Consider the following 25317-nt stretch of genomic DNA (forward strand, 5'->3'; position numbering starts at 1 on the left):
GTATTTATATAGTGTTTTTCTAGTCTTAACGACTACTCAGCGCTTTTACATAGTACATTACATTACCCATTCACACACTGGTGGCCGAGGCTGCCATACGAGGTGCCACCTGCTCATCAGATAAACATTTACACACCGATGGCGCAGCATCGGGGGAAATTCGGGGTTCAGTGTCTTGCCCAAGGACACTTCAACACGGAACTGCAGGGTCAGGGATTGAACCACCAACCTTCCGATGGGTAGGCAACCGCTCTTACCACTTGAGCCACAGCTTGCTAGTCTGGGCGGGGAGAGAGAGGTGCGCTCAGAAAAGTTAAAACATTTAGAGACCGACAACACAGTTAACAGTTACAGTTAATTCCCTGATGGGTATTTTTTATGAAAGATATAGATTTTCAGCGGAGGGAATTACGTATAGGCTATTTATCGGCTTCTTCAGCCGTTCGTTGCCAATGGCAACATCGGCTTGAATTATGTTTTTAAATTTTTTATTTGCTCTCAAGATTGCTTACTCACTGCCAGGGTTGCAACTGAAATAAAAGGCTAAAGCAACAACAGTTTATGGAAAGCACAAGTGTAATTATGGTCAGATCTATTCCCTGAGTGATGGAGAAGTGATATTAATAAGCGTTGTGATTTACGCATTTACAGCGTTGGCTATTTTTTTGCCAGCTTTCCTTCCGGTTCAAAGAAGCAGCGACTGTATTGCGTTTTGCCTGTAAAACCGTGCCAGCGTTCTTCATATTTATGTAGAATTATAGTTGTATCTTCTTATTTAAAATATTGGGCTCATGTAGATGTTTACGATTGGTCATGCTGTGCAAACACCGCCTCTTTTATGTGAACATGCGCACGTTGCTGGATTGGGAAACCCTGGCCTGATTGAACTAGTTGTTAACCACCGTAGTGACACAGCTTATGCAGGACCGCGGTTGTTAGGTTAGGTAAAGCCGGGTAACTGAAATCAATCCAGGGCATGTTGATCTTGATTCGTAGTACAGGCCTCTGGTGAACAAACAGGTAAACACAACAACACAGGAGGAGCACCATATCCTCACCTTCTGCGGCTTGCTGTTCAGACTGAAGGCTCTGTTGCAGCTCGCTGACAGTTTCCTGCAGGTTGAGCTGATCTCTGTTCCGGTTAGCTCGCTCAGAAGAAAGCAGCTGCATCAGGCGTAAAGAACAATTAGGAACACGAAAAATTGACACACATCAAATAAAATACTTTTTACATAACATTTCAATTCGATAAGAACTGTAAATGAGGAACATGAGGAAATTCTACCTCATCCTTGCGGTCAGACTCTTGTGAAATCACAACGATCTGCTCTTCGAGTTTTGCAATTTGCTGCAACAGCTTGCTGTTCTTTAGCTCCTCCTCGTTAAACTGTGTCTGGACATGGCTAGCTTGCTCCTGTTGAGAAATTAGAGAAAGTATGAGTTTGTGTTTTTTTTGTACACACATTTGGAGGATAATCCACGTTGGTGTACCTGCACTTGACGGAGTTCCTCAGTCAAGGCCATTTCAGCCATGTCCGAAGGAGGCGACTCGGTCCAAATGTTGTCTGCACTATTGCCTGTCCCATTCAGGTGGTCCGGGCTAGAGAGAGGCACAAGACGGGTCCGCAAGTTGTATGCTTTGGTGGGCGTGGTGAGAATCTGGTATAATAGACATTTGAAGGATAAAAGATAATTAATTTTCACAAAGCTTTTTAGAGAATCTGCAAGACAAAGGAAAATATACTGAATATAGAGAGGTTTGCTCACAGTAATCTGAATACAAATCAACATCCACTCACCTTTATAGTTTCAACGTGAATTCTGTTCAGCTCAGAGACCTCCTTTTTTTTGTAAGCGTTTGTGGCTTCCAAAATGTTCTCCAAATGCCTGTTGGACTTGTCAAGGTATCTTTTCTCAGACTCCAGCTGAGATATTTGTTTCCTAAAACACAAAGCACCATTCAAAAACCAAATTAAGCACTGCAAAACGTACTTTATAACTCTGTAAAGGCATTGCATGAAAAATTGCATATTTCATTAAGATCACAAGATACTTTTTTACAAATAAATAAAAAGATATTCTAGTGATCAGCTTCTTCCTGAAGCTAGAAATCAGAGCTGGGCAATACTATATTAATATATACAACAAGTGGATTTAACAAGTAAGGGAGAATTGTCACATCATTAAATATATGAAACAGTAATATTGTTTTTCCAAATTAACCAGCCCAAGTGTAAGTCAGGAAACTAACATGCTCTCTCTTTTTCTAATTATAAAACCGTATTAACTCCTACATACATTTTGCCTCATTTCACTGCAAAGACAGCAGTTACTGAAAAAGAAATATGTCCATTAAAAGAACCATGTAAACTGTGTTCACAAAGGTGCTCTACCAAATTTCATGAAGGCAAAAGATATTGGAATTTTATTTCTTTTGCTATTTCTAAACATCTGCTAAGCTTTTCTGAATAAAGCCCATGTGAATTTGGTTTAAGAGTAGTTTTCCTCTTTAAATACCCTCCTTACTTGGTGACTTCTTTGTACTCTTCAAAGGCCTGAAAGGCGCCTGTGAGGTCGGACTGTTTCTGAAGCAGCTGAGCCTTCAGCTTCTCAATTGTAGCTGCCGAGACAGTATCTACAGGCACAGGGGTTGAAGAGGCTGCTGGAGCTGTGGAGCAACATGAGTGTATTGACATGCATACAGATAAAGCATAATACATGTACTTGGCCTTTTCTTGGATGAAGCTGATAATTATCTTACTCTCTGTGAGTCTTTCTGTCTCCATAGCCCTCTGGAAGGCCTCTTCCAGCCCAGCAGCAACTTGGACTGCAGCCTCTTCAGTTTTCACCACTGATTCAAGAGAACGAAGTTGACGGTTCTCCTCCCTTAGGCTGAAGTTTTCCGCTGCATAACGAGTCATTTTTGGGTGATGTTCAACCTAATAGGACAGAGTTGTGTACATGGAAAAACGGGGTTGAACAGATACAACATTTGAGGAAAAGAACTAATAGAGAGGATCTGATGTAACTCTACTGTGCCTTTCAGAGTAAGCAATTGTGAAGAAACCTACAGTATCTTGGATTTTAGAGGAAATAAATAATGTAAACATAAAAAAACATTTTGTACAGCTGAACTATAGGTTCTCCACACTAGCCGTGTAGCCACACATTACACACATGCCTCATTTCCACTGCATGGTTCGGCTCAACTCAACTCACTTTTGGTACCAGGTGCTTTTTCTCAATTTCGTTATCCACTGCAGATAGTAGCACATCAATGTAGGCGAGTCGAGTCAAGTCGAGCCGGTAACATGCAGTCATCATCATTGGGTTAGGCAGTGTTTAAATTGTATTAGATTTTGTACCTGATCTCTTAAGACCTTGATCTCTTCTTTCAGCTGGTCAATCAGCATCTGAGACTCCTTGTCTGACAGTAAGCCTTGGCCCGCCTTCAATTTTTTCTCAAGGCGATAGATGTGGTCCTCTCGAAACCTGACAATCATTCGGCTGGAATGGATGAACTTGTCTTTCTGGGTCCAGGCCTCCTCAAGCTGAGCCACTTTCTCGAGCAGCACCTGAGTGTTTTTAAACATTACTGTAAGTTTCCCTTTGCCAACAGTATTTCCTCACAGCAGCATAATTTCCACACACAAAACATTTCCCATACCCTCTTCTCTTCTTCTCGCTTCCTCCAAAGATGAATAGCAGCCATAAACTTTGCTTTATATGAGACATCATGTTGAATTTCTATGGATGGACGTAATGAGAAAAGCTGATTTAAACTTTGCAACATACCAGATCACATCTGTTGTAGGGCATCTGTAAAACATGTAGGGCTGTAACGAATATCTTACTTTTTATTTTATTTTTTACATTTGAAGATTCTATTGGAGTTTTACAAATGAAGCTTTCAAATGTCTAGTCAATTTTTATTGACATCATCGCCTGAAAAATAAATCCTCAAAAAATATCAAAAATATCCTCAATTTTAAGTCTTTTTATTATTAAAATCAACTTTGTTTAATGAATATAACTCGTCAGTTTCATAAACATAAATACATGTAGGCAGCAGGTTAATCCAATAAGGGCATAAAATAATAATAAAATAATCATGCCCTTAGGCTTATAGCAACATTATGCTATGACAGAAACAAACTGGAGTTATTGAAAATAATTGGATCACACAGGTGGGAAACAATCCTACGCAACCACCACTGGAATCTAATTCTACAAATACTAATAATATTAGTGTACTCTATATCTGCAACTGTGCAGAAATACTGTGTTTAAACAGAAATAGACATTCAAAAGGACACAAAAAAAGCTGTGCAGCATGCAAATGTTGATTTAGAATTTAAATGTCAACGTTATGAACGAAGCTTTGATTTGGTACGGTCCGAAAAACCGCATGTAATACAGTAGCCCGGAATACTGTATTTAATACATTTGGGTATTACATGTTGAATGTGTGCAAATGGTTTAAAGAAGATGCTACTTTGAAGGTGTTAAGGTCAACATATACTGTATTTGTTCAGTGTATTGTTACCTATGGGGAGTTGAGGTCCTCCTGGCACTACATCCCTGGCATAGTCCACTGCCTGAGAAGTTAGAGCCTGTGCAAGCTGCTCCTTCAGCTTTTTCACCTCAGCTTGTAACTGCCTCACATTTCCCTGTGTGTCTTCATTGATAATGGCCTGGCAAAACAAAATAATTGCACAGGGATGAGATTATTAAGTGCTCTTTGAAATCACCAGAACTTGGTCAAATCTACAATATAGAGTTGTGTTAAATAACAGATACCTTGTTCTTGATCAACTTTGCTCTCTGAGCAAACTGCAAGGTGGACAGCGTTTCTCCAAAACACTTTGAACCAGGATGTACATTGGCTATGATATAAGTCTTTGCATTTCCTCCGAGAGAGTCCTGAAATAACAATAATAATTGTTACAGCGCATCATATCTATTCACATTATAGAGTAAAATCACATCTTTAAATGTAGCATTATAAAATGTTACGTATTACCAAAGCACAGGAATACAAATGAATGAAGCAAAATTCAATACTTGAATATCAAGTGCACAAGTTTGATATTTCCTCGTTTCATGTCCACCACTATTTATTCAACGTTGTGTGTGTGTGCGCATGTGTTCATGTCTTTGTCTGATGTTTGTCTGATTGTTGGTCTGCTATGTTTCTATTGTACATTTTAGCTTAATAGTACTTTTTACTAAATGTATTGTAATTGTTATTTTGTTATGTAAATATGTAATTTTACTTTCTTTTAGGGTGACTTTTACCATCTGTCTAGGGACTGCAGATGAAAAATAGCCTTCTGGCTAACTCTGGCATATTGACAGAAATGTTTATTAATATGCACTGTCCCTGTAATAAATAAATAAAACAATCTCGTTCCAATAGCAATTTCAGTAGAAAAACGGCAACAAGAAAACGTGTATTTTACAAAGTAATTGCATCGAAGTCATGCCGCTGAACATATGCCATAATTCCAGCGATTTTGACTCCACAACGATAGACAGCAACATAACACAATCTCCACCAAAGCCACACCCAAGATGTATTTTGTATTTAGAATCACTAACCCTGAGCAAGAAGGTGAGTTTGGAATCTCTGTAGCAGATGTGGCGGTTCTTTCCATTGGACACATCAACCAGTGCCATGATCACCTGACCGAGACACATGAGGGAGCGATTGATACTGCTGGCCTCCTGAAAGAGAAGCAATGCAGACAACAGCTGTTAGCAACGGCTCAAACGTAGTACCTCAGTAAGAGACTGAATAACGAAGCTTCACCTTAAGCCTGGAACCTTCTGTGTGTGTGTCTTTCTGCCTCTCAGAACCTGCCAGATCTACCAGGTTTAACTGAGACATTCGGATGTTCACCACTTCATTGACGGACTCTTTAGATTCCAATGTCATGGTGAACACTGCGTGAGATCTGGAAGATTCTCGGTTCATGGAGGTGGAGGCCACTCGTCGATTACGCCAGCCCATAGATAGCACCTAAGTGGTTTCAAACTAAAATTCTGTACACTTCCACAGTATATTTCTTAAGATTTCATTTAAATAATTATTAATTCAATGGGATCTCAACTCTGTAATTTGACACTTTTCAATAAAGGAAACACAGACTTTTTAACATTATGATAATGAAACTGGATACAAGGTATAAAGTAATATGAAGGTTTCATCCCCACTAACTAGTTGGACATGAATGTTAGTATAATCGTCTGAGTCACAACAAGCAAGGAAAGCATACCTGGTAGGCTTCAGTGGCCGAGTTGACAAACTTCTCCACGGCTCCCTCAACAAACAAACCTTTCTTGATGTTCTCCCTGAGGAAAAGGCTGGCTGAGGCTGTATCCAGGAGGTCATAAATTTGTTCATTGTAAATCTCTATAAATGAACATTTACAAAGGAAACTCTTGGACTGGCCAGACTTTTGGGAAAAAGAACAAAAAAGCACCAAGCATTAAAAAAAAAAAAAAAAAAGAAAAATATTGGTTTACAAACATCTTCATGGTGATGCAATGTTACGGCTCACCCGTTCCACTTCTCTGTTGATGAGAAAAAACAGGTACTCAAAACTTCGAGGAATAACCCCCCTTAGCTCATCTGTGAAGTTATCCAACTCAGATGGTCCTAGAGCAGGAGAGAAATAAAGTGTCACAATTATTCTGTTGCTGGATCTTAAAGAATTTGTAGTAAAAAATGTAAATAGTAAGTTGAATGCTCACCAAGCATGGTGAATGTTTTCCCTGAGCCTGTTTGTCCACTAAAGAAGCAAGAGAGGAATCCAATAAGGAATTGAACGGGTGCTGGACATCAAGCACAACGCATGCGCAATAAAATATTTTAAATAACTTCAAGACCACTTACTAGGCAAATATAGTACCATTGTATCCATTCATGCAAGACTCCACAATATTCTTGGCCACACTGGAGAATACAGAGTCCTGTTGAAGAATGACATGATAAAGATCAAGCACACTCAGACCAGTTGTAGCCATATCAGCGGTATATTGATGATACAACTATATGCTCCCAACCTGAGATGTTTCCATGTCAGCAACATGATCATAAGTAAAGGTTCGTGGTTCTGGTTTTGATAGCAGACGAATGGTGTTGGGTGAGGTGACTGTGAGACACAGCTTCTGATCTCCGTCTGTGGTCAGCCCACTACACTGGGTCAAAGGTCGTACTCGCACAAAAACTTTAATGGAATCACTGTCACTGCTGTAGGACCAGAAATAAAAAATAAAACCATTAACACTTGTAAAACATAAAAACTGAACATCACCATTAAAAGTAGGTAAGTGTATGTTACTACAGCTGCCCATTAAGTTTGGAGGACATGAACATGGTGAATCCATTGTAGCTGTGCTCCTCAGTCAAATCAATAAAACCTTATAGTCAAACTCACAATCACCTTAGACAAAAACACACGTATACATCCCTCACTGTAACGTTAACTTACATGTATGGTATTAGCCCTGATCCAGGAGTACCACAAACGACAATACGTTAGTATCTGTTAATGTAATGTAATGTTCACATCCCACTCCATGTGTCTTGATATTATGTCTTATTTGTATATTTGTATTTTTGTATATTATGTTGATATGTGCCTATATGTATATTGTTGTCTCTATTGTACAGTATGTTACTACTACGTGTCTATTTGTTGAATGCATAGAGAGTTAACACCTACCGAAGTCAAATTCCTTGTGTATGTAAGTATACTTGGCCAATAAATCTGATTCTGATGTAATGTTAACCCTGGCACGTAACGTTGACATAGCGTAACGTCAGTGTTGTCGGTTTTTGTTTGGATGGAACAAGCAAATCGTTCTAAAGGTAAAGCTAGCTACATTACCTGGCAGCAGGTTGGGTTGAATCGACAGATCCTGTAAACAAAATTATAAGATTGTTAACGTTTGTTTAAATGCTAGTTTGGCTTTCTTAAGCTGTATACAAATAGTGTATATACACTTACTTTAGTATCAGTTAGGTTAGTAAGTAAACGCATAAGTTCGCGTTAAACTAGCTAGGTAACGTTAATGTTAAACTAACGTTAGATGCTAAGGTTACCAAAATAATAGTAATTTCTAGTGTCAATAAGTTAGCATATAAATTTGCTAGCCGAACAAATGTTTGGTGCGGTAACGTTACCTTTCCCAATGGAATTCATTGTTGACGAAGAAATGTTCGACGTTATATGGTAAGATTATCGTTCTTCATAGCAGAGTCGACGAAAGAAAACGACGCTGTTTACTTCCTTCGAAATTGGCGGGCAGGTCCAAGTGCTACTTCTTCTTCGTTTAATGTCGCTACAAACCAGGGTGAAAGGTGCATACCCCCACCTAGTGTAGCAGAGAGTGTAGCATCATGGCTTTATTTAGTTGTTTGAAATTTTGAAATTTGAATGTCTGTTTTTGAAGATAACGTCCTGTTTATCCACAATTTTCCAATAAACACTTGGTAACTCACACCGTTTCAAACTCTATTAGCCTGTACATCAGAATTTTGACATACCAGATATGATGGACATCATTTAAGTGTTACATTAAGGAACTGACAAAGGAGCTTGAGCCATGAAGCCAGTTATGCTGTATAGTACCTAATTGGTCAAAATAGGTTTTTAAACAGTCAGTCTATGGTAGACATTCCTCCAGGTTGATAAACGGACATACACAAACCAAAGATATTCTGTAAAAACCCAAGTTTGTTTATACACAATAGAACAGTTTATTACTGATTTGTAAAGCATAAAGTGGTACATCAACTACTAATAAAGTCAATATATGCAGAGGAGAAAAATGACAAAAATCTGTAATATTTCAGGTTTAAACAACTGCCCTCAAGAGTTTTATGTTTTATGTTTTGCACATACTAAACTGGTCAGTGTCTGACTCATAACATTACCTGAAACATTATACATCTTTACTGTCTCAGTGTTTTTTTTCCGTTTTAATATACCATACACAACAAACCATATTGTCACAAAGGAGCACAACACTAACAACAACACTATCATCATTAGTATTTAAAGTACAAAATGAAAACGAAATACTGTAACCTAAATTGGCAGTGCAATAAACTTCCTGTTTTTGTCTCTTTGAACAGCAGATTTCAATTTGTTTTGATGTGACATTTCTCTGGTGCTCGAAATAAAAGTCTCCCAGCCTTTCTTGCTACTTTGCTTTAAAAGCCCCATACAAACCAAATCACCTTTGTTTTGGCACACTAAAGCAATCAATCATCAATCATGAAGTGAAGTGAAGTTTGTCTATGTATTCAACGGGAATATCAGCTGTTATATATAACCTTGCAGTGTTTTTAGTTTGCTTTTTTTCATTATCTTTCTTTTGCACTGGAACTGAACTACCATGCTGTACCAAAACAATCAATGATCACCAAAAAGTCAGTCTGGCTGATTAGACCTCTGCTCAGGTTACAGCTTTGAGGGCCTCATCCACCAATAAGAATGATAAAGGTGTAATTTGTCCAGCAAAGAAATCAATCACAGTCTATACATGCCCACACAATCCTGGGAAAAGGTCTAATCCGCCAGATTACCTGTGTGGGTGTTCAGAGCCTTTAAATTCCAAACATTTTTCAAATGCACACCAGTCATTCTTGGCACCCTGCAGTTGAATGCTTTGACAAAATACTTTTGTAATTAACTGCATCTGTTTTGTTGAGGTGTGGATATAGGATTTTTTCTTCTCTTTTTACTTTTCCACCTTTAGGATGGACTATATTATATAAATTAAAGGCATATTGTGCAAACCATAATTAACTGACATAATTAACTTGGCAGACTCACATTTGTCTTGATTCTGCTGTTAACTTTTTGTCATTTTTCTCTCCATTTTACACATATCAGTAAACCCCACGACCAAAAGTGTGTTGGGTGCAGCTCTCAGGATGACACCGTCCTCAGCGCATCCATTCCAAGTAAACAAGTCTTTGTTTTTATAGTACTTTACCAGAGATGCCACTAAACAGTCTGATGAGCCCAAACAAGGTAATTCATCCAACATTACAAAGTTATTTTCATGAAGTCTTTGAATGCTGAAAAATGTATCTTGAATTTTTAGAGAAAAAAAAAACAATGGTGTAAGAATCATTCGCTAGCAATGGAGCATCTTCTACAAAACTGCCTAACACTTGGCTTGATTGACATTTGGAGACATTCAGGTTGCTTTTTATCAGTGTGGGACTGATGATGACTGTGATGGGACTGTGCAACTGTGACATCTCTCAGACCCAGATCTACCAGGTTTAACTGAGACATTCGGATGTTCACCATTTCATTGATGGGACTCTTTGGATTTCGGATTCCAATATCATGGTGAACACTGCTTGAGCTTGGGAAGACTTTCGGTTCATGGAGGTGGATGCCACTCGTCGATTACACCTGCAGGTGCCGTCTATGGGCTGGTGTAATTGACATGTAATGACACTTAATGACGTGTAATCGACATGTGGTTAAATGATGTACATTTCCACAGTACATCTCTATGGCACCTGCATTTTTAATTAGGATTTAATGTAATCCTAACAAACTTCTCCATGGTTCCTTCAACAAACAAACCTTTCTTGATGTTCTCCCTGATAAAAAGGCTGTCTGAGGCTGTGTCCAGGAGGTCATGAATGTGTTCTTGTATCTTAATGAAATTCATTTGCAAATGACATTTTTGGACTGGATAGTCTTTTAAGAACAAACAAGGCATCAACTTAATTAGAAAACATGAAATATTGGTCTACAAAGCCTTCATGGTGATGGAATATTACATCTTACCCTTTCCACTTCCCTGATGAGAAACTGGTACTCAAAACTTCAAGGAAGTTCCTTCATCTGTGAAGTATCCAACTCAGATATTCCCAGAGCAGCATTCTCCCAAAGGCTATACAATGTTTTCCCTGAGCCTGTTTGTCTGCTGCAGAAGCAAGAGTGGAATGTCTCCCAGCCTTACCTGCCACTTCACTTTCAATGCCCCCAAACAAAACAAATCTCTCCTGGTTGAGCGTGCGCCCCTTAGGCTCCGTCCTTACCGAAGTGGCCTTGGTTCGAGTCTCCTTTGCTGCATGTCATCCCCCTCTCTCTCCCCTTTCCTGTCTTCAAGCTGTCCTGTCAAATAAAGGCCATAAAAGCCCCAAAAAGAATCAATACCCACAACATTATTCTTCATTGGACAAATTATGTCACTTTTGCCATACATGTGTAATAGGCTTTCAATTTCAGATTTCCACAATTACATTATTCCTATCCAGAATCAACATTCTAAATATCTGCAATAGATTTCTTACTAGGAAAAACTCCCATTTCAGATACTCAATTGTAGTCATAATTTTAGTTTCAGATATCCAAAATGAAAAATTGCTATGTATTCTAGTCATAATTCTTATTGTAGCGTTCTTAAATTGTATTTTTAGTCATAATGATGCCAATTGTGGATATCCGTAGGCCTTATGACATTTTCACTAGTCAAAATGTATTTTTGGTCTGGATATTTAAATTTACATTGTGGACATCTGGAATGTTTTTTTTTCCATTTTGGATAGCCTATCTGAAAATAAAATAATGACTAGTGCTATAACAATTGGATTGTAGATAACTGAAATGGGAGTTTTTCCTAATAAGAATTATATCTCAAATATTACTTTTGACTAGGAAAAATTTAATTACAGATATCTGCAATAAATATCCAGTCTAGCTATTAAATGTTAAAAATTACCACTTATAGCCTACTTTTTAAAGATTTGGATATATTTTAAATTTAGTTTTGACAGATATTATCAAATTTGTAGATGTCTTGAAATACAATTTTTACTTGTAAGAATGTTATTGTGGATATCTTAAATGCGTTCAACCCATAGACTGTATTTATAATATTTACAGTGAAGTCAAACCTTCTATATACAGTCTATGGTCAAACCTCTTTGGTGAAGTCTATGGTTTAACCCGGAAACCGTAGCAAAACGGTGCACACGTTCTCATTCATGTGTACACAGACTGTATATAAGATATAGATAAGATATTCATATATACAGTCATTGTGTGCACACCTTTAATTTTGAAATTGAACCATAGACTTTATGAATAGTCTATGAATTGAATCGAACGTGCCCCTGTTTACTTTTGCGATGACGCGAGCTGGTCATAGAGCCGGTCTTATTGGATCACATCCGCTCTTCCGCGTGATTGGCTGCTTAACCAGGAAGCGTGTTTCCTTTGAATGTTTTTGCCGATTTTATTGGTGCGTTTCAAGACTTTAAATTCCAAACGGTTGTCTCCCAAAGAAGGCGAGGGGTTTTCAAATGCACACCAGTTATTCTTGGCCACCCTGCAGTTGAATGTTTCGACGAAAGACTTTGTAATTTCGGCGAACTGCATCTGTTTTTCGAGGTAGGTGGTGAATACAGGATGATAAGGTAACATTAGTGCCTTACGTTTTGCTCTATTTTTTTCATAAAACGTGATCCAAAGTTTTTGATTTCTTCCGCTTTACGTTAAGTTTAAGTAACGTTAGGTCTACCGTTAACGTTAGTTCTCAAGTAACAGCTAGCTAGCTAACAATAGCTTTTTTAAATGTACTGTCAACTCTAGTTATGTTAATAATAACGGAAACGTTAGTCTAAATCCATAAATTTAGCGTTAATTTAAGTGTTGGAAACGTTAACAGCTAGCTTTTGTGGCATGCATAACGTTCGGTAGGTCAACGTTACCGTTAGCAAATCCAACTGATCAGTTATTTAATTTCTAATCTGGTTGAAAAGTATGACAAGTTGGCTTTCCACGTTGAGTCCCACAATAAACGCGAATTTTGCTGTTTGAACGTTAACGTTGGGTATCAGTTGCTAGAAGAAACGGATTGATAAAAACGTTGACAGCATTGGTCCCGTGACATCAATAAGACAAAGCTGTGATTCAGCGAATTCAGAAGCGTCTTGTATAACGTTACAATCATTAATACTTGGAGCATAGTCAAAATGTATTATTATTTAGAAGCAACATTTAGAGATTTGTGTACTTGCTACTTAAATTCCCCACATGTTTACTAACATTAAAATCCTTCATAGTCTAACATAAATTAAAGTCATAGCATGAAAAGCATAGGGCATAACAACATCAACAATGGCTGCATAAATGTAATGTTAGTCACTTCCAGGGCCTTTGCATTGTGCATTCGTGTTCAATAGCAACATGTCAAAAGGTCTAACGTTATAGTCGCATTTTGCATGTCTTTTATATTAAACCACTGTAGCCAAAGTTTACACATCTGGGCTCTGTAGCCTGAACAATGCTAGATTATTATTATTATTTTTTTTAAAGCTGATAACGTTACATCAGGTATATTTTTGATTAGGTAATGTGTTGGCAACTAATTCTTTTTGAATTTGATGTCCTGAACTGGACTTTTACAGTTGGAAAATGAACCTGTTGGCGCTCTCTGCTGGAAAAAACTATGTAATGGCAGCGCTGTTTCGGTCTTAAACATTGTTCACTTGTTTGATATCAATATATCAATACGCTGCTATCGGCCTAGCACACAGCATCATTGTGGGTGTAACAACATCTTTTGTAATTTCTTTTCAACTTTCAGGGATCATGGTTCAGTTTTTTTCTCTTTACTTTTCCAACTTTTTAAGAAAGGAGTGTATTACACCAATAATAACTATAGGTACGTGCCAACCATGATTTACCAACAAAATAAAATTGGCGCAGTCACTTATGTGTTGATTCTGCTGTTAACGTTGTCGTCTTTCTCTGTCCAGATCCTTTTTTACACGCATCAGTAAACCCCACGACCAAAAGGGTCTTATCAACCGGTTGCAGCTTTCAGGATGACTCCTCCTTCAGAGTGTCCTCGGATCGTTCCAGCCCCGTAACTTACAGTTGGTCTCTCTGCTTTTACAGGATGAGTTCTGTTGATGAGAATGATGAGAATTGTGGGGTCTACCCTGGAGGAAAGCAGAACAGCTCAATTAATGACATTTTTGCCCTGGATCAGCCAACTGGGAGGCCCTCCATCCTGCGTCAGACTGAGAACCTGCCCAGCAAGACTGTGCCAAAGGGGACGAAGGTACAGTGTGTGTGTGTGGACGGGGAGATTGACATCCATCTTCCCTGTTATCACTGGACACTTTTTTAATTTATTTTAATCTTTGATTATACGAAGTTTGACCCTCCCCAACAAATTTGCAGCATAGCTCTACACAACTTTAAACCGGCTAATCAAACAAAAAACCCAAACACTTGTTTTGGTGGAAAAAGGTACAAAAAGGGCAGTTCAGACATGTTTCTAGCACACATTTACAAAGTACACTAACCTTTGTTACGTAGAACTATGATGAAAAGGCTGGATATTACTATACTATTAATTTTTTCTATGTATATGTCTTTAGTATCCAGGTAAGTTATGATAAAAATTACTTGTGTGTAGGTTTGTTTTCAGACTCCAAGAAGAGACCCTATGACTAAAAGAATTGTATCTCCTACCAAGTCTGTCAAGATGGCAAGTGTGGACGAGTGTACAAAAGCAATAGAGTCCTTAAATTTGGATAAAATTAAGTAAGTAACATATCTCGTACTGAAACATGCTTCCAATTTAATGATCAATTTAAGTAACCAAGTCTGTTTTTGTTTTCATAGCATATTACCACAAGATGCCACTGAGCAGCCTGATGAGCCAAAACAAGGTAATTCATCCAACATTGCAAGTTGGTTATTGTCTTTTGAAGTCTCTGAATCCTGAGAAATTGACGATAATCTTCTTGATTTTTTTATTTTTTTTTTTTCTTCTTCTTCTCCACAGAAGTGTCATCATACCCTGATGATGAAATGCCAATACACAGCAAAGGAGGCTATCAGTTGGATTTTGACAACCTTGACACTATCAATCCATTTTTGGGGTCTGTTAAGATGGTCCTTTCTCCTGCGAGGCCTGCTGTGGAAAGCCCTCCTACAGAGTCTCAACACACACAAGCAGAGAATATCTTGGAGGAGCCCACCAAAATAGAATCTGCACTAGACGAGACGCTTCCATTCACCGCGTCTGTGGACAACTCACTGGTTGACGTCTCCTCCAACATCAGCTCCACAGAGAGCAGTGTGGTCACAGTGGCAAAGGTCCTAGTGGTCGAGGAACAAGATTCATACACTGCCACACCTGATGAAAAGCAACCTGCTAAAATGTCTCCAAATATTGATCAAGAAATGGTGTCGGGCAGTTTTGTGGAAGATGCCACTGAGCAGCCTGATGAGCCAAAACAAGGTAATTCATCATACATTACAAAGTTATTTTCCTTGAATGTCTCTGAATGCTGAGAAATTGATGATGATGGTCTTGAATTTTCCGCAGAAGTGTCATCGTACCCTGATGATGACATGCCAATACAAAGCAAAGGCGGCTATCAGTTGGATTTTGACAACCTTGGTGCAGTCAATCCTTTCCAAACCGGTGGCTCTAAAATTCAGAATTCCCCTGTCCTTGAGAGAAAGGTGGCAGACATTAACCCACCCGTTGAGACACAAATAAAGGAAAATGGATCCACAAATGTTGTTGACATACCTGAGGTGGCTCTAGAGGCACCTGTTAAGCCCGAGATGAAACCCATAGCTGCAGTGGCCCCAATCTCCACTAATGCTGTCAAACCGTCAGCTGCTGACTCCACGTCCCAGCCAGCTGATGCCCCAGTCCAGGAAGGACCAGTCAAACTTGAGTTCAATTTCGATGATGGCAGCCAGGTCAAACGGAAACCGCCACCCAAAAAATTGGGCAAAAGGCCACCTGGTCTAAAACCTAAAGAGGGGAACCCGCCGCGTGACGTCAAACCACCAAAAAGTCCAGTGAAGCCTGAAGCCAGTGGTGTCGCTGATGTTCCGGCTCCCAAAGGGTCTTACTCATTAGACTTTGACAAGTTAGATGACCCAAACTTCAATCCATTTGGAACAAAAGCGAGCATGAACAACTCTCCAAAGTGTAGCAAGAAATACGGCCCTGTGCTCATGGAAACTTTGATTCCAGAGGAACCGGACAAGCCCGTGGAGAAGGAGGCTGTAACATCAGCATGGTATGTTTACCCTTATCTGTAAGTGTATGAAGCATTTAATTGCAGTGGACACTTCAATTGCCAGCAGCACGTAATAATTTCACTAAGTGTGTATGTTTTTGCCCTTTTTTGTAGTGTTGGAGAGAGTGTCCCAGCTGCAGGACCCGACCCTGCAGTCGTAAGAGAAGTAAAGCAGTTTAATGCAATCCTAATTCAATTTTTGGATTTAACTTTCCCTTGGTTGTATAGTTTCCACAAAAAATGCACTTTGTTATTGTGGATTGACAGAATGCGGAAGACCAGGCTGCTTCGAACCATGACATGGGAATTCCACTTGAAGCTGAACAGCCTGTGGGGGGTCTTCCTGAGCTTTCTGAATTGTGGCAACCTGAGCAGAAGTCCCAGACCGCCCTGTCAGAATTCAATGACGAGTTTGTCCCTGGAACTATGTGTAAGTAAATGTTGGACGTAACTCTCTTTTGTCTAGGATCTCTTAATTTTTCTGTTGCCTTAACCTGGAGTTTTAGAACTAGTCTAGTCTTAAAAAAATAAATAAAAATAATAAAAAAAAATGGTTCACACAGTTTGGTGTGAGTGATTGTTCTATATTATGTATGAAGCATGTTAACCTTATTATCTTTATTTCTAGTCATGGCCAATGACTTTGATGGACAAATGGATTACCTTGAACAGTTTGGGTCCAGCCGTGTAAGTACTTGACTTATTAAAAAAACTCTTATTGATCCCGCAAGGGGAAGTTACATTACATGTTAGTTATTACACACCGGCCTGAAATACACACGCATGCCCCGCACCTGTACATGCAGTAATGGAGAGATGTCTCCATTACTGCATGTATAGAGTAGAGTGAGGGGGCTGCCCAGGACAGGCGCCCATGACTTGTGTTAAATGGTTTTAATTCTTTTGATTGTCAGTGTGTGTGACCTAATGTTTGATTTTTTTTTTATTGTCAACAGTTCAAGGAATCTGCATTAAGGAAACAATCCTTGTACCTTAAATTTGACCCCCTCCTGAGAGAGAGCCCCAAGAAGGCTGCAGGCCCGGTGGCTCAGACCAACGTCCCTCGCCCGGCTGACTTTGTTTCGCGGTATGACGTACTTCTGTTTCCACTCTGGTTGCTGCTGTCACTGGACGTTGGAGCTGAATTTGTTCCGCTTCGGAGATCCTGTTTAACAAAATGAGATTTGTCTGAAAATGTAACTACTTTGACCACATCACAAGTGTTTTCTTTTTTTTTTCTTCTCCCCAACTCAGGCTTGAAAAGACTGCACATGGACAACAGGATGATTTTAAACTGCTTGATGATGCTACAGCCTCAGTAAGTCACGCTCCAAATGCCACCATTGACTGCGCCTGCTAACCTTTTTTATAAGTGGAAGTTTTGGAAACGACATTCAATGCTTCTCCTGACTTGATTTATTGACACTGGAACTGTCATCTAGGCTCCTCCAATCCTTGCGGACCTCGTCCCTCCCTTCCTCCAGCCAGCAAACACCGAGGACTCAATTATTGAAGTGCTGAAGTACAGTCAGAAAGACCTGGATGCAGCCATCGCCAGGGTCCACGCAGAAGTATGTCCTGCTCAATGTTTTCTGATTTGACAATTAACAGTGGAAGAATATTTCCATTTGAAGTCACTTTGCTTAGGTCTTGGTGAATACAGAACCTTTGTTCAGACGGGGAGAAAAAACCCACACACTAGACCTTGTTGATGTCGTGGTTTTCTAAACATTCCCTAGAGCAGTTTAGAGTATTGTGATTCAACCACTGTGGATTCTGGATGAAACTCAAGCATCTAATATCAAAGAAATATGTTTAACAGGCAAATGTCAATGATTGTTTAGCTTCCAAGGTTGTCACTGTCAGTTTAAACATGAGGACCGCATTAGGTAGACAGTATTCAGTTCAGTAGCAGTTGTGATCATTGAAATGTAAGTGATGGCCCCAAGTCTGTCGACTATTCTTAAACCAAAGTTGTGATGAATCAAGCTCCCCAATATATCCTCTTAAAATAAACGGTTTTGTACAAGTTTGACATTGTAAAACACAAATTAACTACAAGACTTTAAATTAAATAAAAATGAAGTCGCCCCCTGATTTGAAACTGTTTTGTAGGTTGGAAAAGGCCTTTTCTATTAACAAATAACTTCAAGTGTGTATTTTCTCAAATAGGCAAAGGAGAAAGAAGAGCAATGGAGCGCAAAGTATAAAAAGATATTTGACGATGGTCAAGAAATGAGGTAAGCTGTGGTTTGTTTGTCATTTTTTTTTGTCATTTTAATTCAGTGTTTTTCAAGACGTTTGACAACATTTTATTTTTTTATTTTATTCACACAGGAAAATAATTGCAGAATTTGAGCTCATGATTGCAAAAATGATGGGTAAGTTCATGTAAATAATGTACACATCACAGTCTTTTTGATAATTGATTGGTAATGGTGTGTTAACGAGAGATCTCTTAATGTTCTTGTACCCAGCTGATCAAGAGAAGGAGAGGGAGGTGGCTCAGGCGAAACTCAGGGAGGCCCTGCTGGAGAAGGAGCAAGTGTCCAGTGACCTGAACACCATGGAGAGATCTTTCTCCGACCTTTTCAAGAGACTGGAGAAGTACAAGGATGTTGTTGAAGGCTACAAAAAGGTTAGAAAAAGCAAACGCTTGCCCTGTTATAAATGACAAATGCATGACGTCTTGAGGTTTGAACAAAAGCTGTGGCAGGTTGATTGGTACATTTTAATTTCCCCAGAATGAAGAGACTCTGAAAGCTTATGCTCAGGACTATCTGGCAAGGATCAAAAAGGAGGAGCAGCGCTACCAGACCCTTAAAGCCCATGCCGAGGAGAAAATTTCCCAGTAAGAAACCTAACTACTGTGTTAATAGTGTAAATTGCGAGACTTGCCGTGTCTGACATTTTATTGTTGATCTTAAGTGCAAATGAAGAGATTGCTGAGGTGCGGTCCAAGAACAAGGCTGAGGCATCTGCACTCCAAGCCCAGCTGCGGCGGGAGCAGCTGAAGGTGCAGTCACTGGAGAAGAGCCTGGACCAGAAGGTGAGTGAAGATTTAAATTAGATGGCGCATGTTATTTGCAGAGGTCTTGAAGATAAAGCTATGAAATGTTATTCTCATTTTTTTTAATTTTTTTTGTATACAGGAAAAGGAGGCGGAAGAGCTCACCAAACTTTGTGATGAACTTATTACCAAAGTCCAGAAGGGTTGAGCTCATTCTGTAAATACTGTATATTTTGTCATCTTTTCAGATTTTTGTTGTTGATGTCCAGATCATTTTCTTGTGTAGTTTGTCTTGTCGTCAATGTTCTTATACTGTAAAAAAATAAATAAATAATAATAATAATAATAAAGTGAGTTTGTTATGATTAGACTGTCTTCTTTTTAATTTCTGCATGATGACAAACCACTAGGGGGCAGTATTTGCCTTAATGTTTGCAAAGCTTGTCATCTGGGTTTTGGATTTGAATCATTATTTATGGATCAACAAGTAACATAGCTGTTTGAAACCTTAAGTTTTGTTCTGTGTAGAATTTCTACTTTAAACACACAAAGGTATTCAGTGCACTCACCCCTCATCTGTCTGGAGCCGAAGCTCATCCCCATCCTATAATGCTTACAACAAAACGAGCTCACCTGATACAATGCTCCCCTTCTTTCCTGTGCAATCACAGGGTCCTGTCACATCACTCGCAGAGGCAGGACAATGCACTTCCTAAATGGTGAAAGGAAATCCTACCTAGATTGGAGTTGAATGAGGTGGTAGTGCGGATCGGGGAGGAGGCGGAGAGGGTCGAGTCACTTAAACGGGGGAAAAGATGCTGGTCGCTCGGTGTAGTCTTGCAGGGGCCATCACTCATCTAAAAAGCACTGTGTGAGACTGCTCTTGTGTCTGTATCTATTCAGTCATTCATCCCAGCAACTTCTGTCCCTCTGCTGGCTGCCCTCTGCGTCACCCTCAGCAGACACTTCAACTCTCAAAGGAAGAAAGCTGACCTGTCTGTACCCAGCCCTTATGTTTTCAAGCAGGTAACCGCCACTGAAGTTATCTTATTCACACAGATTTGTTTCGCCCTCGTTAATAATGGCAACCTTTTGATTGCAATATTCGATTGAACAAGTGCATTCATCTTCGTGAGGCATGTGACTAACTTGTTTCAGGTCATTTAATCAAACCATCAAACTTTAGATGGATTTAGTTTTTGAGCTGTGAACAGAATACATCATACAAGATTGTCAATACAACCAATTACATACAAAAATACCTAAATACTGGCATGAACTAAATGTGATTAAACTGGCTGACAAAGTACTGAAAATGTACTATACACAATAGTATACTTTAATAACATTACATAGATATGTAAAACGCCTTACTCTGAAAAATAAACCTTTGATACTTTTTTTTTTTTAGCAAAATAAATTAAATATTCATGAATCAGTTTGATTATAAATGACAACAGCTTCATACACTGTGGTTGGAGAAGGTGGCCTCCTCTGCTGGTTTATCTCAACATGCTACTGACTGATGTTGGAAACCTACCGTAAAGAAAAAGTTGAAATGATAATGAAGACCAATTCAGTTAACACAGAAACACAATTCTTCCATCCCTTGCAGTCTCAGGCAAGTATACTTACCAGTCTACTCTCTATCACTTTTACCAGATAACAAAAGTGAGGGATGGAGAAAGGTAATAAAAAGAATAGTGGTCAGCATTCCAAACATTATGCATCTTTAACAGACAAAAGGACTACCTGAGTAGGGCACAAAACCAGCCCTTTTGTAAATCTTGAGTACCATTTTCATCTTCATTACCAGGCAGAACATACGGCGCCTCTGCGATCTAACAGCTGAATAAGTGAAAGGTAAAACCTAACCTCCATTTTCGGCTACACCTCAAGTAGGAAAATGCAAAATTCAGCTGCTGAGGAAGTACTTTCAGCTGGCCTAAATGTCTGTGATTACACTCACACGCAAAAAAAATGTCCTTGTCCTTTTTGTATTAAGTGCACAACAAGGATTAATGGATTTTTAGTGGTGTGAGAATCTGACAGGTTAAAAGCACCAAATATGGACGTTCGGATGTAAAAACACAAGGTGTGTATTACTGGCCACTGTTTTTCCCCACATGCACACACTCCCAACAATCTCTAGCTATGAGAAGAGTCTTTAAAGAGTAATGGCAGGTGAACGTCGCTCAGGAGCTGCTGTTCAGTCCGTAGCTCATTGTCCCTCTGAGATACTGGAGCAGTTAATGGGGGATATTTGGCACTAAGGCTAACACTGAAAATGAATGTGTTGATGCTGATGTACTTTCCCGTCCACGTGGGAATGAGTGTGTGTGTGAATGTCAGTGTAGATTTTGGGGTAGATTTTAGGGGGGATTGTTGATCCTCCCTGGGCGAGGAGCAGCTGCTGCTGTGCCAGGTACTCCTCATAGTGCATGGAGCTCATGCGGTCTTTCTCTGGGCTGGAGGAGCTAGAGGACGGAGCCACGCAACCCCGGTCCCGTTCTCGATATGGCAGCCGGTGGGAGCTCTGCAGTACCTGTGCAGCCGCAGCTGGAGAACTGGGAGGGGGACAGTGCTTTCTGCTCTGGCAGAACCACAGCAGCACTGTGCCAAAGATGAACACTATTCCAGCTGGGATGCCAATGATGACAGGCCAGGGGAGGGAGCTGGAGGCTGGCGGGAGCATGGGCGTGATGGGAGGCTGCGTGTCTGCAAAAGATAAGGGCCAAAATAAAATCAAAACAGATTTCCAAATTTTCAGTGTGTGCAAGAGTTTGTTTATTGCACAGGTGAAGTGCTTAAGGCATGAAACAAATCATTTCCCCAATCAATTAATCTGTTGATTATTCTTTTGATTGAGCATTAAGTCAATAATGGGTCTGAACAACAGTCCAAAACCTTTGAACCGAGCCAGATTCAATCTTTGGCTCATGTGACGACTGAGGAAGACCACTGAGACATCTGCAACCAGCTAGTAAGTGGACCAAATCAAATCTGTTTGATTTACAATGATATATAAAACTGAAAAAAGCAGTAGCAAGCACTTTTTCTTAAAAACTGACTTACACATTCAATCGATAAACAAAGTTGCTGATTGTTTTCTGTAGACTACTTGGTTAATCAAATAATCGTTTTAGCTTTTAAATGCTTACTTTATCCATTTCCTTCAGTTTATGTACAGAAAAACAAAAACTCCTGACGGGTTTTCATTTATTTGGTGGAGAATAACATAACTCCAGAACATGATACTGATATAAAACAGGTGACAAAATATTTTAGTTTGCTAACGTTGCTTTGTTGTCATCTGTCCTCATTAGTACTTTTTGCTGACATGTCTGCAATCTCACTTTCATTTCAGTTTGACATTCCTCTGATAGTCATGTGCACTAATGCAGATTCCTGAAAAAAATAACAACCACATAAAACGTAGAAACTGATAGCACAGATCCAAGCTGCTGATTTGTTTGTCTGCAGTATGTTTGTAACACTGCGTGCTGTTGTGGCTGTAAACAGACATTCCCCAGGCCTCACCTGGCAACACAGTGAGGAAGGCACTGCGGAAGCTGTAGCCCATGGTGTTGGCGCCTAAGCAGATATACATGCCAGCGTCCTCCTCCTTGGCACGGGTAATGAGCAGCTTGTTGAGGTAGGAGCCGTCGGGTCGGGACCACACCTCCCCCGTGGGCAGCACCACGAATTGGTGGTCTCCCACCTCAATGGTAGAGTTGTAGCGACTTTCCTCGTTAGACTCCACGCGTTTGAGCCACTGAATGATCGGCTTAACGTCACTCCTCACTTTGCACTGAAACGAAGTGGTGCCTCCGTAGTCCACCGTCGTGTTGACCGGGTGTGTGCCAGTCAAAATAGGCTTGGAGTTTGTCCTCTCTGCATAGACACACAGAAAAAAAAAACATTCAAGACACACACAGACATTTTTTGACATGACAGCCCTTCTGTGGATAGAAGAGGTCTTAGTTGTCCATACCGTTATTAGCCTCGGGCTTAGAACTTATAATTGACAGAGAGGGCGCAATACCACATGTAACACAAGAAGTACGTGTGATTAGTTTCCTCTCTTTCTTTGCTCCTGGTTGTACAGCACACATTTTGCATGGAAAAGGGAGGGGGGTGGGGGGGGGTCTGGCAGACAGCTGGTCTTTAATCAGCTCCAGATTGGGTGGAGGGTCTCTGAGTTGAACAGTCTCTCTCTCTCTCCCCCCTGTGCAAACACCAGGGCACAAGCCCTCAGTCTCAAGCCCGCTTCCTCAATATGCTTCTCATATACATGATTACACAAGCACATTCATCCATGCAGCAAGGATATGAATAAGACCTGCTGATCGCAATCAGACGTCAGCAGTAGGTAGATCAGAGAGAAGATTTTTTTTTTAAAGGTTACAGTTCTTCCTCGGTCAAAATCAGACCCACTTATACAGAGATTACGCTTTTTTTTTTCTTCTTTTTTTTTGAGATAATTTTTTTGGGCATATTTTAGGCCTTTATTTGTATAGGACAGCTGAAGACATGAAAAGGGAGAGAGAGGGGGAATGACATGCAGCAAAGGGCTGCATGCTGGAATCGAACCCTGGGCCGCTGCGTTGAGGAATGAACCTCTATGTATACAGGTGCGCACCTACCAGGTGAACTATCCAGGCGCCTGAGATTATGCTGTTTTAATTTACCGCAGCAGTGTAAGAAGAATCACAAACATCAGTAATCATTTAATTTAATCAACTCTGCCTCATCTGTTAGCATTACTATTTCCAGGTGAATATGTTTGGTATGCGTACAGCTCAGCCTCTCTGAGGGATACTCACGTATGACCTCAACTTTATACGTGGCGTTGATTTCCCCAGCCCGATTAGAGACCCTGCAGGTGTATCTGCCGCTGTGCTCTGGCGTCAGGTTCTTCAGACTCAGAGTCCACTTCTTCTGACGGCCCTCGCCGACCTCCTGCTCCGTCAGTGGTCTGTCGTCCTTCAGCCACACAATGTCCGGTCGAGGATTTCCACTGGCCGTGCACTTGAGCCGCACTGAGCTGCCAACAGGACGAGCTATCACCCGTTTTCTCATCTTAGCAGGCTGGGTGAAGCGGGGCCGCACTTTATGGGACAGAAGAGGAAACATTTAGTTACTTAACTTATCAGTGGACACATTACTTCAGCTGACAGAAGACAAATACATCCAGAAATCTAAAAACACAGCAGGATGGTTTGCAAAATATTTAGATGTGACTTGTAATAAATAGGACAAAACTGGGATGGTCTGGTTAATTTACCACTGCACCATTGGTAGCACGCCAGCAGAGCTCTTACCAAGTTTTTCTGCCAAGCCATCAGTGCCCAGGTCATACACTGCTCCATCAGCCGCCCCGGGCCCAGTTTTATCAGAACCCGAGTCATCTGTCAATACAGCAGGACAACAGTTAGTCAACAGTTGAGTCCCAATCAAACAGTCAGGTGTTCTTTTGCAGTGAAGATAAAGTAAATCTTGAGGCACAGAATTGTGCATATGTATCATGCATTGACATTAATCTGAAGCATTAAAGCTATAGTGCGTAGTTTCTGTCTCCCCCATGAGGAATTCTCAGTAATGACAACAACACTGTCGGCGCATGCACATGACGCAAGCCTTCGGCGATCGGGCACCACATCCACGCAGTAGCTAATAGTTTATTACGTCAAATCAAAGCGGACACGGAGGATTAAAAAAAACATGATGGACTCTTCAGAAGAGGTAATTATCTTATAATTGTTATGTCGTCTTCTTCTCCAAAACTGAACGCTGCTGTTTTCTTTCTCGGCGGTGACGTAAAACGCATCACTCAAGCTTCCACTCGTCGCCAGACTACACCATTTTGGAAACATAGCTATACTGAGAAATACAGAGAGAGTTGTGTGGAGCTGATAGGCTTAATTAGTTTTGTATCAACTCATTTGGCAATGGCTTGAATGAAATGAATGTTCATTACTATAAAATAGTTGCGCACTATAGCTTTAAATGGTAATTTATCATCAACCCCATGCAAAATCATTATAAATGCTTTTTTTTCAATTTGTATGGCAATATTAAGGGCAGTGTGCATTCACTATGGAATTGTAGGTATATTGCTATTTCTAAAGTCTGTGTTAACTTTCCATTAGAATCCCATTCTTAATTGTCAACAGTGTCATTGTCACAGCTCCTATTGCAGTGA

At 40.0% G+C, this 25317-nt stretch overlaps 3 protein-coding genes across 5 annotated transcripts in view; 1 reads left to right on the plus strand and 2 right to left on the minus strand.

Moving 5' to 3' along the window:
- kif15 (kinesin family member 15) overlaps window positions 1-8330 on the minus strand; it is a 14433-nt gene extending 6103 nt beyond the window's left edge. The window contains exons 1-19 of one of the 2 annotated variants that reach the window (XM_078277686.1): window positions 8192-8330; window positions 7896-7926; window positions 7069-7255; window positions 6899-6975; window positions 6757-6794; window positions 6564-6661; window positions 6279-6458; window positions 5813-6022; window positions 5602-5727; window positions 4801-4923; window positions 4547-4694; window positions 3668-3747; window positions 3366-3575; window positions 2762-2939; window positions 2527-2668; window positions 1800-1941; window positions 1492-1659; window positions 1286-1414; window positions 1059-1164 (exon numbers count right to left, since the gene is read on the minus strand). In XM_078277686.1, coding sequence (XP_078133812.1) covers window positions 1059-1164; window positions 1286-1414; window positions 1492-1659; window positions 1800-1941; window positions 2527-2668; window positions 2762-2939; window positions 3366-3575; window positions 3668-3747; window positions 4547-4694; window positions 4801-4923; window positions 5602-5727; window positions 5813-6022; window positions 6279-6458; window positions 6564-6661; window positions 6757-6794; window positions 6899-6975; window positions 7069-7255; window positions 7896-7926; window positions 8192-8210 — 2392 coding nt within the window. In that variant the 5' untranslated portion in view covers window positions 8211-8330. Of the gene's footprint in view, window positions 1-1058; window positions 1165-1285; window positions 1415-1491; window positions 1660-1799; window positions 1942-2526; window positions 2669-2761; window positions 2940-3365; window positions 3576-3667; window positions 3748-4546; window positions 4695-4800; window positions 4924-5601; window positions 5728-5812; window positions 6023-6278; window positions 6459-6563; window positions 6662-6756; window positions 6795-6898; window positions 6976-7068; window positions 7256-7895; window positions 7927-8191 lie in introns of those variants that run through there. The other variant, XM_078277685.1, reaches the window with a different exon arrangement.
- A 3989-nt stretch (window positions 8331-12319) lies between these two features.
- Window positions 12320-19449, plus strand: tacc3 (transforming, acidic coiled-coil containing protein 3). Of its 2 annotated transcripts, XM_078277725.1 has the most exons (18): window positions 12320-12434; window positions 13947-14112; window positions 14473-14600; window positions 14682-14728; window positions 14845-15303; window positions 15391-16102; window positions 16217-16268; window positions 16370-16532; window positions 16731-16789; window positions 17059-17189; window positions 17357-17420; window positions 17545-17673; window positions 18275-18342; window positions 18440-18483; window positions 18580-18740; window positions 18847-18953; window positions 19031-19151; window positions 19255-19449. In XM_078277725.1, the coding sequence occupies exons 2-18, from the start codon at window positions 13948-13950 to the stop codon at window positions 19318-19320; spliced, it is 2676 nt and encodes an 891-aa protein (XP_078133851.1). In that variant the 5' UTR covers window positions 12320-12434; window position 13947; the 3' UTR covers window positions 19321-19449. The 2 variants fall into 2 exon arrangements, with proteins under 2 accessions (XP_078133851.1, XP_078133852.1); XM_078277726.1 differs by lacking the exon at window positions 14845-15303.
- A 1724-nt stretch (window positions 19450-21173) lies between these two features.
- Window positions 21174-25317, minus strand: part of LOC144535414 (fibroblast growth factor receptor-like 1) — a 29008-nt gene continuing 24864 nt past the window's right edge. The window contains exons 4-7 of the mRNA XM_078277858.1: window positions 24437-24523; window positions 23939-24223; window positions 22653-23006; window positions 21174-21830 (exon numbers count right to left, since the gene is read on the minus strand). Coding sequence (XP_078133984.1) covers window positions 21388-21830; window positions 22653-23006; window positions 23939-24223; window positions 24437-24523 — 1169 coding nt within the window. The 3' untranslated portion in view covers window positions 21174-21387. The remainder of the gene's footprint in view (window positions 21831-22652; window positions 23007-23938; window positions 24224-24436; window positions 24524-25317) is intronic.

This window comes from Sander vitreus, chromosome 20, assembly GCF_031162955.1.
Source record: "Sander vitreus isolate 19-12246 chromosome 20, sanVit1, whole genome shotgun sequence".
NCBI lineage: Eukaryota > Metazoa > Chordata > Actinopteri > Perciformes > Percidae > Sander > Sander vitreus.